Here is a 14254-nt window from a genome sequence, read left to right as displayed (position 1 = left end):
TGGACAGGATTGTCTAGGTGCAGTGATCATGCCATTTCTCATTTTCTCTTTGTATATATTTTTTTGAATTGGGCAATGACAGGAATATAATACATCTGTGTTGGGGAGTCCATGAGGCTGAACTCATCAGTTTGCGAGGTTTATGGTCTTTAGGCACATTGTCAGAGATATGTGCTCATCCCTTCATGTTAATTCTGTCTAGCCTAACAGCATATTTGCCCTTTAGAAATGTAATTATGTGGAGACTAATTAGTGGGCTGCTGCAGTTATTTAGGTGACAATAAAAGATACAGAGGGCTTTGATAGAGCCATAAAGCTAAACCTTGAGAGGCAGAATAAAGAGTTATAGAAAGAAGCATCGGTGGGCTTTGGGGACTTTATAAAACTTGGAATTGTGAGTATGAGCGAAAGGTCAACAATGATAACCAGGCTACTGATTTTAGTAAATGCAGTGAATGACAATCCTGATTGCTGAGGAGATTTTTTTCCTTCTTTTATTTATTTCCTTTGTTTATGTTTTTATTTAATCTTGATCTGGAGATGCTGTTTTCAATTTTTGAATGTGTTGATTTTGAAATCCAGCGAGCACTGAGTTTGATGCAGCTCAGGAAGCTGTCAAAAATAGGTCTGGATATCAGGAGATCAGTCACTCTTTCAGAATTGAGTATAGTCCATCTCTACACGAATGCGTGATATCATACAGAGACTGTGTATGGAGAAAAGAGAAGACAGAGCCCTCTGAAGCACCAGCTTCTTGTAAAGGAGTATATGAATGCTCTTCAAGGGATGGCTTTTTTAGACTCTGTAGGATGGTCCCAGGTCAAGAGAACTAGGGGGAACTGGTCTGCAAGAAACAGAAGACAGAGAATTTCAGGAAGGAAGAGGAGTTACAGTGTCACAAATGCTGTAGTTGCATGGGCCATTCATAGAAGCCCATGATTTGGGGGAGGGTTGATACTTAGAGCTGGAGCGGGATTTAGGACGTATATGGGATTTGAGTCACTGGACATTTATACTATTGATTATTCTGAAAGGAAATCTGAGTCTGAGGAGAAGAAGGAATGGTAGAGGTGGAGATAGGAAAGAGTAAAGGTTGTAGAGGTTTTTCTTCCTTTCTGTGCTAAGGGGCACATGAATATTTTTTTGTATTTTTAAGGCAAAGGAAACTGTAAGGGACAAAGAGATTGGCTCATGGAAAGATTTTGATTCCTAAAGGAGGTGGAAAAAAATAGGATTAAATATCTTGATGGTGGGGCACCTGGGTGGCTCAATGGGTTAAAGACTCTGCCTTTGGCTCAGGTCATGATCCCAGGGTTCTGGGATCAAGCCCCACATCGGGCTCTCTGCTCAGCGGGGAGCCTGCTTCCTCCTCTCTCTCTTTGCCTGCCTCTCTGCCTACTTGTGATTTCTGTCTGTCAAATAAATGAATAAAATCTTAAAAAAATACATATCTTGATGGTATTTCTCCTCTGGTACCATTAACCTTGTATCAAAGGGGAAGGATCTTGTTATCTGAATCAAAGTGATAAAGGCAATTAAGGTGGTAGATAAGTTTCTGAAATGAGATAATGCATATGAGCTTAGTTAACTGGAAATCCAGCCTTTTATCAATAAGTTATTATTGTGGAGAAAAGTATTCCTATTTTGGAATGCATGTGAGTCTTCTTTATCTTTAACAGTTTTATCTTTTTTTTAAGAAGAGACTCAGGTCTTTCCAAAGAGTATTGCATCCCTTTACTCCATTAAAAATTTTAATTAGTATTGAAGTATAGTTGACATACAGTATTATAGTAGTTTCAGGTATATACCTACTTTTAAAGACAACTGAACATTTTCACAAACTTTTGAGTACTGCAGGAAGCTTTGTTTCTAGGAGCTAAAAAGAATACTCAGCAATAAAACATATCAATTTCATGAACAAATTGTTGCTCAAGGGATGCCTGGATGGTTCAGTAGGTTAAGCGGCTGCCTTCGGCTGGGGTCATGATCCCAGCATCCTGAGACTGAGTCCCACATTGGACTTCTTGCTTGGTGGGGAGCCTGCTTCTCCCTCACCTCTGCCTGCCTGTGCTTGCTCTCTCTCTGAAAAATAAATAAATAAAATCTTTAAAAAAATTGTTGCTCAAAACTTTCTATAGAAATGTATATTTATATCTCTACATAAGTGATGTTTGGTCTGTTCATGTGACTTTTAAACAACTATTAGAGTTAGTGAGGTTTGGGTGCCTGGGTGGCTTAGTCAGTTCAGTGTCTGACTCTGGAGTTTGGCCCATGTCCTGATCTCAGGGTTGTGGGATCAAGCCCCCTATCAGGCTCACAAAGTGGGCATGGTACCTGCTCAAGATTCTCTCTGCCCACCACCTCTGCCCCCAAAAGCGAAGGAAAAGAAAAAGAAAAAAAAAGTACTAGGTTAATCTTTGCTAATGATACGAGTGGGCAAACTTTAATTTTGAAATGATTTTCTTCGATGTATTTTCAGTGCTGCCCATTAAATACTAAGGTGAGTGTTTTTAAAATATTCTCCAGAATGATAGTTTTTATCAGGAGCCTGCTCATTTTGCAAAGGCCTCAGTAGCTGGCAAGTGGACTCTGCAGTTCGAGGTTGAGAAGAGCAGTACTTGGGCCCAATAGAGGTGCCAAATGTCTATAAGATCCTCACTGATTACAGGAGAATAGACATAAGCCAAAAAGCTGCTGAGAGAGCTTTCTAAACTTAGTCCAGCTCTCTGACACTGAATTTTCATAGATATGACTACAGTTGATTCTGATTAGGTCATAAGGGTGGGGTCTGGAATGATGGGTAATCCCTGTGGCCACTGCCTAATGGACTTCCTCAGGAGGCCCATGGCGGGGTTGTCTGAGGGTGAGGAGGCAAAAATGTGTCTCACGACAGTGCAGTGAGATTTGCCCAGTGATTCTACAATTTAGACTTACTTGACTGAATCCAGAAACTAAGGAGATAACAATGTGGATAACCTTCAATCTTTTTCTCTGTTCCTTTATGGCATCTGATTAAATTCTGACTCTCTTTATCCTGTTGACCCAGATTACCTTTTGCCTTTCAGGCAGTCACGGTAATGTGGTTCGTGAGAGAGAGACCTCATGTTCTCATGTTTAAGTGTGTGTGTGTGTGTTTGTATCACTGCCTTAGACAAGTTTCCTTTATGAACTGATGAAAAACTGTGCTTGCTCCAAGAAGAAATCCAGGTGGTTTGTCATTCCAGTGGGAGAGAAAAACTGCTGGAAAGGGAAAAGTTCACGGGGGGTAAAGTGCTCTTTGGAAATACCTCTTAATACTTTCTAATGCAATATAAATGTAGCTGATACCCAGCCAGTCTTTTCTCTCCTGAGGAATCATTTCCTTCTATTAAGAATTTGTTTTTATAGTACCAGGTCAGCATTTTTACAGTCCCTTTGACCATTTTTATTTTTGAAATGTAAAATACAAATTTGTGGTTTTATGGGTAGTAATACAGTCCTTCTCCAAATTTCTATTTTTCTCATGCAGAGGGTTACTTCTACAGGAGAACAGCAGGTTTGCGGAAGCATTACATTATTACAAATTGGCGATCGGAAGCAGGCCTACCCTGGCTTGTAAGTAATAATTCAAGTTCCTTGAAAGCACCTCTTTTTTTTCCCCCTTCTTTATCCACGAAAACTATCTTCGTGACTTACAGCCTCAGAGAGAAAAAAACATGCTATTTCTATTTCTGAACACTTACCAATCAGATTATGAGCCTCTACCAATTACATCTCCCTTCCATTTAATCAAGTTTTAATATCCATTTATCATTTTTTACTATATTAAGATAATGAAACTTTTATTCATCTAGAGTTCAAGCTGAAAATATTTTGAGCTCTTCGAGGGCCAAGCCTACCCACAGACTTTTCATTGACACCTGTAGTCCTTATTGCATTGTTGGCCCCATATATATTTGTTCCCTGAGAATTGATCTCTTGATTTTCTCATAAAATCAAAACTAATCCATAGAAATTAAGTTGGAATAAAATTAACTTTATTGTTGTCCCAGGGTACCTTATCTTCTCATTTATGTTTCCCCTTCTTTCCCCCCTCAGCTGCATATTTAAACACCGGTATTATTCTCATGAACCAAGGAAAGACAGAAGAAGCTCGACGCACGTTCCTCAAGTGTTCTGAGATCCCTGATGAAAACCTAAAGGATCCTCATGCACATAAGAGCTCAGTTACCAGCTGTCTCTACAACCTGGGCAAACTCTATCATGAACAGGGACACTATGAGGTCAGGCCCAAACCCCGGCCTTTTGCCTTCCCTGGTGTTGTTGGTCCGAGTCTCCATATTTTACACCCTGAGATCTCATTGCAGAGACATTATGATCACTTCAGAAGTTAATATGAGTTTTTACTCAGATAGTTTTATGGTGAAATTCATTTGGAAAAGAACCTCTGCTAAACAAAACTTAAGATTTCTTTGCTGTGAATTTCTCAGAGCACTTATGACTCTTCTGGAAAGGGATGTTAACATGCATTGTGTCTCAAACTTATTTGCTTATTAGTCTGTTTGATTTTTTGTGTCTCAAACTTATTTGCTTATTAGTCTGTTTGATTTTATGACCCAAGACAAGTTATTATTATTATCTCATTTCCAGTGTTTGGTGTTAAAAAAAAATACTTTGTTTGTACACTTGGGTATTAAGGAAGTGATTTGGTGCTAATCATACCCATTTATTTTAATTCTTTTTACAATAGTAATAAAATGAAAATTAATTTTATTTTTTTAATTGGGGTGAGAAGAAGAGTAATGGAGATGCGATGTTGCAGAGGAAGCTGGGAGGTGTGTGTACTCTTTCCCTCACAAGAAGCAAACCTGCATGGGTTTCTTCTCTAACATTTAATATTGTTCCTCCTTACCTTTCTCTTTGTCAAACCCATACTCTTAAACCATATATTAAGACTGAAATATAAGGATAAAGATACTGTTTTTTAAATAGTTTCATTTTATAATCTCAGTAGATCTCAGTAGCCAGAAGACTATTAGTTGCTGTTTTGTTTAGATCCTATTTGGTTGTTTGGCTCATAGTAACTATAGATTTTAGATGAGTATGGGTAACTTTCAAATGCGATTTTTACTAGTTGTTTTTTTTTTTAAGCTGAATCATCTATGTGAAGTGGAAAATTTATATTTAAATAAATAAGCTTCGGCACCATTTGACTGCTTGTTCAACAAAAATTTTATATGGTCTTCTTCACTAACTGGGGTGAATATTTTCATTCATGAAATTGGGGTAGTATGACATCAAAAGACAGATCAATTATTTTCCTTTAATGAACCATTTAGAAATAGCAATGAAAGGTTTTGATTTTGGAAGGATGTTATTATATGATTTGTAGTGAATATCCGTGTACTTTCTCTCTTTTTGTTTCCTGAATTAGGATGCCCTTAGTGTATACAAGGAAGCAATTCAGAAAATGCCGAGGCAGTTTGCTCCACAGAGCTTGTACAACATGATGGGTATGTGAAATGTAATACTTTAATTTATTTTTCAGAAATTAAAAGAAATTAAAATCTATGCTTCTGTAAATAGAATTCTAATAACTCATATCCTTAATCCTCATCCGCAATACAGAAAAACTTATTCACAGTTGGGTGATATACATTCAAATTTTCACAAAGCACAATTTTTCTTTTCTTTCTTAAAGATTTTGTTTATTTATTTGACAGACAGAGATCACAAGTAGGCAGAGAGGCAGGCAGAAAGAGAGAGAAGGAAGCAGGCTCCCTGCTGAGCAGAGAGCCTGATGCAGGGCTTGATTCCAGGACTCTGAGATCATAACCTGAGCAGAAGGCAGAGGCTTTAACTCACTGAGCCACCCAGGTGCCCCTTATTATTATCTTTTTTTTTTTTTTTTTTAAGTAAACTCTACCCCCAGTGTGGGACTCAAACTCGTGTCCCAGAGATCAAGAGTAGCATGTTCTACTGACTGAGCCAGCCAGACACCCCAACAAAGCACTTGTATTCTAAAATAGCTAATGAAAACATATCAACATGGTGATTCTTAACAAATTGGCCAGATCCCAGAGTTGTTGCAAGGTACTCACAAACACATTTGGGTAATGAGTATTAGCTAGACTCTAGAGATTGAAAATGGTGAATAAAGTTTTATATCTTAATAATCAAATTCATAATATTTAATAATGTTATTTTCTTAATCAGAAGTTCCCCCCAAATATACATGGTATGATATAGAGAGTTATGATTTTCAAGAAGAGAATAGAGTCATGATTTAAAAGATGAGAATAACTGAACCAACTTGTATGGTTTTCATTGATAAGGTTTTGGATCACAGTAGGTTTTTCAGAGTATTATTTTAGAGTAAGAACCGTATGTGAAGAAGGTAAATGTGTTACTATCATCATTCCTTTTCTACATTGAATAATTAGTTTAGTTGTCTTATTAGTCAGATAGTATGTAAGTTAGGACATGGATTTTTCTAGGTGCAAGAGGTCAGGATCTAGAATTTCTTTTCTTTTTTTTTTTTTTTTTTAAAGATTTTATTTATTTATTTGACAGAGAGAAATCACAAGTAGGCAGAGAGGCAGGCAGAGAGAGGAGGAAGCAGGCTCCCTGCTGAGCAGAGAGCCCGATGCGGGACTCGATCCCAGGACCCTGAGATCATGACCTGAGCCGAAGGCAGCGGCTTAACCCACTGAGCCACCCAGGTGCCCCAGGATCTAGAATTTCTAATGAAATAATCTATCTATCATCTGTGATTGCTCTGTGACTGCATTATAAAGTAAATTGTTACCATATCTGTTTGATAGTAGACACCACTGAGAAAACTGCCTATTCAGTGTGTGACTCTTGGAAAAGAATCCCTACAGTTTAAAATGCCCTGCTGATTGATTAGCTTTGCTATTTCCACATAAAGGAGAGGAAAAAAAAGTTGCTTTTGTCTTCAAATCAAATATTTTTCTCCAAAGCACAAATTGCAAACTCAGATTTTTCCTTTTTCATCAAACTTGGTTGTTTACTATTTCTCTGCATATAAAATAAATGCGACTATGTAATCTTTCAGATTATTTGATGCTTCTTTTTTTAAATAATATCTTATTGAAAGCTAACTTTTAAAAAATTTTATTATGTTATGTTAGCCACCATACAGTACATCATTAGTTTTTGATGTAGTTTTCCATGATTCATTGTTTGCCTGTAATACCCAGTGCTCCATGCAATGTGTGCCCTCCTTAATACCCATCACCAGGGTCACCCACCCCCACCTAAGTGGTGTAAGGTGGAATCTCAGTGTGGGTTTTGATTTCTCAAACTCAACACCCAACAAACAAATAATCAAGTCAAAACTTGGGCAGAAGACATGCATAGACACTTCTCCAAAAAAGACATACAAATGGCTAGCAGACACATGAAAAAATATTCATCATCATTAGCCATCAGAGAAATTGAAATCAAAACCACATTGGGGATACCACCTTACACTACTTAGAATGGCAGAAATTGACAAGGCAAGAAAACACAAATGTTGGAGAGGATGTGAAGAAAGGGGAACCCTCTTCTACACTGTTGGTGGGAATACAAATTGATGCAGCCACTTTGGAAAACAGTGTGGAGGTTCCTCAAGAAGTTAAAAATAGAGCTACCCTATGACCCAGCAACTGATGATTCTATATTCTGTGATTTGAGAAAATTGATAGTAGCTGTTTGGTTTGAGCACACACAAAAATCCCGCACCTTCCCAAACTAGAAAATACATGGCTAGGAAACATACTCACTTTCTCTTTTTCCTAAATAAGAAAAAAATCAGAAATAGTTTAGAGATAGAATGAGGCACAGGTCTGTAAACATAAAAACAAACAAACAAAAAACATAGTTTGGCAAAGGTCAGTATTTTCATTTCTTGTGTCCGGGAATCCCAGTCCCCGTTAGCCCATACAGCATTGGAGGGATTTTTCACTCATGTGGAAGAGGGCCTGGGGTAATTTTAGTTGTGGTTTCTTTTCTCTTCTGTATAATTACTAAAAGGTTAAAATCTAGCTTCATTAAGTGTTCTTTTGCCATCATGCTCTTAAGAATTAAAGCAGTAGCTTTCACTCTCTAGCTATCTACCCAGCCCATTTATCCAGCCATATACGTGTCCATAAAGCTTTGTGCTAGTGTATAGATTTGTCAGTTGAATTAACTTTTCTGTATTAATGCTGGGTAGTTACTCATGTCAAAATGAATATTAGAAGGATTGTTTTCTCTAGCTTTCTCTAAGGAGGCACAGTGCTTTTCATTTATGATTTTATTTTTAAGGTGAATGCATTAGAGGGCCTTCTTCCCAATTTTCCTGAATTATCAAGTAAGATGTCTTTCTTTAAATGAGGAAAGGACTCAGCTCCTTGGCAACGGACTGCATCTGGCATCTTTATTGTTAATAGGAAGTATGGTACTCACTATAGTTAGTGATTGCAGAAAATTCATTCAATTATTTTATGCAAATAAATTTGATTGAAAATTCAGCTGGTACCTTGGGATCTGACTCTCATATGGTTACACAGATGCTGAGCACACACAGGCAGCCAATGATAAGTGTGTCCCTGGGGTTATTGCTTAGTCTTTTGTCTTATTTTTCATTATAGAAAGAGGTCATTTCACCCAGACTCTGTAAAGCACTCTAACAATTTGCAAGGGGAGAATCCCAATATAATTTAAGATTCTACATTTCTTCTGTAATTACGGTGGCTGCCTTCTGTTTAATTTTAGGTGAGGGTCTATCAGCTGAGCAGATTTCGTAGTTTCAATTGTTCACGAAACTATAATTTTCTCAGAGTGAGTTCACCTCCTAATCAAATGGGTGAAATCCTCGGAGTATTTGCTTTAACTCCTAATACATTTTGATTAGCCTCCATTTGACAAGAGAAAAAATGGCCCAGGAGATAAGCTGCCCTATCAGTTCATCAGTTTCATTAGTCTGTCAGCATGTGCTGATTATCCTATCAAGTTTATCAACAGCCTCGAATGTGTCTTCTAATTCACACATTTACATATTATTAGTGCCCTTTAGGGATCAGTGATGGATTATAATGTCTGTCTAGATTCAGCCTGTAAGTATGCATTTTTCTCAGGGCTCATTCAGTGACACTTTCATGACCACCGACGCCCCCCCCCCCCCCCGCAACCAGGCACTTGTGTTTATATATACAAATATTCTCCTTTTTCCATTCTGTTTTCTAGTTTATTTGGAGGTTAGGAGCAATAAAGGAGTGTATGTGAAAAAAATACAACTATATTTGAATGTTCTTTAGTGTCATAACTCAATTCATTGCAGTTGCTTTTTTAAAAAAACAAAACCAAACTCTCTAGGTCTTTGCATTTTCTCGTCCTTTGAACATTTTATGAAAAACTTCTATTCTGTGTGCTACATGCCAGTAGTCTACTTATCCTGAAACCAAATGAGCATATTTTCCTGTTTGTGTATTAACAGAAAATAACAAGTTTGATTAACTTGCTTCCCAACTTAAATTTTTCTATATTTTATCCTGTGTTGTTTTGTTTTTTCTTTGTGTTTTTTTTTGTTTGTTTGTTTTTTTGTTTGTTTTTTGGTGGCAATGCCTAAGTAAACTTAAAAAAAAAAAAACTATTTAAAATATATTTTCATTTTTCTCTGATTTCATAGAACCATAAAGGAGATCCTAAGTATTATTTTATAAATAAATAAACTTTCAGCTAGGTGGCTTTTGTAATTGGCAGGGCATTTGAATACATGAAATAAGAGATCACATCACAAAGTAACTGTTGAAATTGCTCCTAGCCAGTTATGACTTTATTTCTGTGGGCCTCAGTTTCTTCTTGAGGCAATAGCTAGGGTTAAATGAAGATTCGCTATGGTATGAAGTCAGATAGGTTCACATTATGGCTTTGATACTTAAGATAAGTGACTTTGAGCAAAATACTTAACTGAAGCTTCCCTATCTAGAAGATGGCCGTAATAGAAGCATTAGTTTGAGGATCGATCTTAGTGAAAAGTACAGCATTTTGGACCAAATGCACAACATGGTGGGTGTTTCATATTACCGTCCATTGTAGTCACTGTCTTTTCTGAAAGCCTGTAAGCCCCAAAAGTCTTTGGTTGTATTCTGTCAGATCTTTTTATATTTAGCAAAGTGAGTATGATTTCTTTATAAATAAGATTTTGTCTTAGTGATGACATTCAACAAGGATTGCATTTAGTTCTGTCCTGTCTACAGTTTTGGGTTTTTTCTCATGAAGTCCATTTTCCTCAGCAATCACAGTCACAGTCCATCTTGTAGCCTTAACTATGCTAACCTGAAGTGAAACAGCATACTCAGCTAATGCCCAATTGATTTAATTCCATTAATAGAGTACACCCTTTAAATTAAAGTTGTCATATTTAGGTTAGATTTCTTCTCCTTTCCTGTCAAGACATATTTTTTCCTCTGAACTTTGTAAAACTTTTTTTTTTTTTTCCTGACATCCATTGTAGCCCTTGATTGAATCCCGGTTTTTCCTCTTCTCAAATTATATTTTATTTTAGGATCATAGAATGTTAGAGATGGAAGATTCTTATCTTGAAAAGTCCTCCTAATATAATCTCTTTTACTTTATGAAGTAGGAATTAATACCCAAAGAGTTGAGCTGATTTTTTTAGGATTATAGTTTGTGTTGAAACCAAAAGGGTAGGTTTTAAAGACTTAAAAACTTTTTTCTGTTTAAAGATTTTATTAATTTGAGAGAGAGATAGAGATAGACAGAGCATGAGTGGGGAGGAGAGGAAGAAGCAGGCTCCCTGCTCCCTGGGGCTTGATCCTAGGATCCTGAGATCATGACCTGAGCTGAAGGCTGATGCTTAACCAACTGAGCCACATAGGCACCCATAAGAATTTTTAAATTTTTACATGATCTCTATATCCAACATGGAGCTCACACTCACAGCCCCAAGATCAAGAATTGCATGCTCCGAATGACTGAGCCAGCCCAGCACCCCAGAAAGGTAGTTTCCTGATTCACATTCAAATGCTTTTTCTATTTAGCCCTTGTGTATTACTGAAGTTGACACATTATTTACTATGTCAATATAGCTTTTATTTTCCAATTTTAATATCAGCAAAATATCTATAGATGTATATGTCTTATTCTTTGTCCAGATACATTAAAAATCTCTTCATTTTTACTAAGAATCAGTAAAACACCTACAAAAATGAAATATGCAGGATATTAAAATTTTTTTAATGTAGGATAATTTTTAACCATCTTCAGTTTTTCCTTTTTCTCTATAATTATTTACCTTATTATATATATATGAAAATATTGCTTTTGAATATTCCTGAGATTATAGAAAACTAAATTAGACTGTAACTTTAAATTACTTTTATCACTTTGAGCCCTCTCAATCCCAAAGGTCATTTTAAGCCTATTTACTATTTAAAATAAAATTACTTGGCTTTCTCAATGCAAAGTAATTGTTGGGTTAATTATATTAGCAATTTAGGCCATTTCATCTGGGTAATAGATCTTGAGAACAAAAGGGCATAATGTGTTGCCTGGAGTAAGAGAGAATCTAGAATTATTGCCTTGCCATTACAGTGTATAATTGGTATGTTCAGAATAACCTCTGTGTGCAAAAAAAATGTTTTTTAAGTCTCAAGTGCTAGGTGGAGGTTACAGAGGTGGTAGTGTGGTATGACATGAAATAACCCATATGGTTCCTGTTCTCATGAAACTTTCTAGGTGATTTCGCAGTTGGGCTGGAGCTCTCAGTACCTTTCCTTAGTATGTTAATGCCTATAAATAAGAGGGAAAATTATATTACTCTAACTCAAGAATTTTTTTTTAAAGATTTTATTTATTTATTTGAGAGACAGAGATCACAAGCAGGCAGAGAGGCAGGCAGAGAGAGAGGAGGAAGCAGGCTCCCTGCTGAGCAGAGAGCCTGATGCAGGGCTTGATCCCAGGACCCTGAGATCATGACCTGAACCGAAGCCAGAGGCTTTAACCCACTGAGCCACCCAGGCACCCCAACTCAAGAATATTTTATCTATAACTTTAGGCTATGCATGTTGTCTGGACCAAACCAACCAAACTGGAAAATCCTCTTTTTTATTTCTAATGTGACACTAGTTGTCACAATTTGCATACATATTTATATTTTCCTCTTCTTTAAAAGAAAATGTGTTTACAGTGTTAACATTCTTTTTATGTTAGAGAGAGATTGTACTTTTCTTCCATGGGAATGACAGGATATTGATCCATTGGTGTCTATTGCCTTATTCCCCTTTATTTTGATCTTACCATTTTGATTCTCTTCTTCCTGAAATTTTCTCATTTTTTTAACACACATCCCTATTACTTATGAAATCCAAGCTCAGTGATAGAAAATATATTTTTCTCCTTCAGCCTATAAGTAACAACTCTCTTACATGTATAGATTTGAAACTGAAAGATGTTTTCTCCTCATATTCTCTAGTAAGGAGGGAGGAATCTTTTTAATTTTCAGTTTTGTTTTAAAGACCCCAGCTCTTTAATTATGAGAGCTTTCCTTCAATTTTATTGAGCCAGTCAGAGAGAATGGGGAAAGAAACAATGAATAGGGAACACAGTGAATTTATTAGAGCAATTTTTGGATCAAAAAGCTGGTCCAAACTTTAGAACTATATTTTTAAGAAAGAGACCTATGAAATAAAAGAGCCAAGTGTCATAAATGGCTGCTAGTGATCTTCAGATTCCTTATTCTTGCATGAGAACTGACACACAAAATGTCAAATGCCCTTCCTGAAAACAACATGTAAAAATTCTCCCTTGAAAATCTACCCTAACTCCACTTGAAATAGTGTATATTACATGCTGAATTCAGTTGGTAGAATGGCTATAAATGATTCTGTTTTTCTCTCAGCCTTCTGTATGTCTAGATTTTTTTTTAACTGAATCATTTATTTTTGCTGGATTATTCTAATGCGTGTGTGTGCACCTCACCTTGTTTTAGAATCCATTTAGAATCAAGATATTCAGAATAGATTTTTGACGTGATGGTTCATATGCTTAATGTTTTCTTCTGTGACTGGCTGTTCTTAAGTGGCTTGCTCAAGGCATTTAGCATGCTGACTGTGAAAGAAATGGTTTTCAACTGTGTCAGATTTGAACTTCACATCCTTCCAGTGTGGAAGCATTAACACTCTGGTAGTGTTAAGATTTTTATACCATCTGCTTCCCCTGTTTTGAGTTCTGGTGATTTTCCTATGATTGCTTCCACTGGCACTCTTGAAAATTAGTGAGTCAGCCCTACAAATATGAGTATGACCACATAATTGGATTAGCCTTGATCTATGTACCTCCCAAAAGATTATGTACTTCTAGTTTTTAAGATAAGTCTCTTTATAGCACTTTGTTTTTTTTTTTTTCATTGTCAGAAAGGACAAGACCAGGAGATCAGTATTAGGTGTGTAGTTTATGAGTCCAGAAAAGTGAAATATAAACCTGAGCAATTTTAGATATGGAACCAATAAGATAAGGAAGTAAGGAAATCATGAACTTTTGGCTGTGTATCACAAAAGAATAAATATATAAAATATATGTTCAGAATCTGTAAAATTTTTTTTTCTCAAAGTTCATTTTACATTATAAAACTGTAGTGGTTTAATTTTCTTCTTTTTACCATTCACTCTTGGTACAGATTCTACATTATGTGCAATGGTTACAGACATTAATTTGCAAGGCATTAGTCTGTACACTACAGAGGCCAGCATCTAGTTCAGCTGCATTAAATAGGTAATATATTTTGTTTAAAGTTTCAATTAAATACAGGACCAGAAGATATATGGTCCCTATGGGGAGTTTGAACACTTTCATGCCAATAGTAGAGTTGCTAAGAATCATGCTTGGTCTAGATGTCACTTGCTTTCCTGGAAATATGATATGAGACAGTTGATTATATTTCATTGCTATTAAAACCACATGAGCCCACCTGTTACATTAATTCATACTTTTGCCAGTTTAGTGGCAAAGGAAAAGATTGAAGTTTCAAAACTTTATTTTTAAATTGAGTTATAAGGAAATGAATACACTCAAAATAATGCCTAATCATATCCTTATTCTCTGATTTCCAGAGTTTCACTATTTTTCCTTGAAAAAAAAAAGTTTTCTGATGCTTTAGTAGGAATGAGGGGAAAAAAAAACACATATATTTTACTCTTTTATTGGGCAATATCCATGAAGTGAATCTTTTACTCAGAAGTAAATATGTATTAGCTTATTCTTTAAA

General features: G+C 36.1%; 1 protein-coding gene across 2 annotated transcripts in view; it reads left to right on the top strand.

The window, feature by feature from the left end:
- Positions 1-14254, top strand: part of TMTC2 (transmembrane O-mannosyltransferase targeting cadherins 2) — a 435623-nt gene that overhangs the window by 276907 nt on the left and 144462 nt on the right. For both annotated transcript variants that reach the window (XM_059402387.1, XM_059402386.1), the window contains 3 exons: positions 3509-3594; positions 4078-4262; positions 5414-5492. In XM_059402387.1, the coding sequence (XP_059258370.1) occupies positions 3509-3594; positions 4078-4262; positions 5414-5492 (350 nt within the window). The remainder of the gene's footprint in view (positions 1-3508; positions 3595-4077; positions 4263-5413; positions 5493-14254) is intronic.

Source organism: Mustela nigripes, chromosome 6 (assembly GCF_022355385.1).
Source record: "Mustela nigripes isolate SB6536 chromosome 6, MUSNIG.SB6536, whole genome shotgun sequence".
Lineage (NCBI taxonomy): Eukaryota > Metazoa > Chordata > Mammalia > Carnivora > Mustelidae > Mustela > Mustela nigripes.
This window is presented reverse-complemented; position numbering and strand designations above follow the sequence as displayed.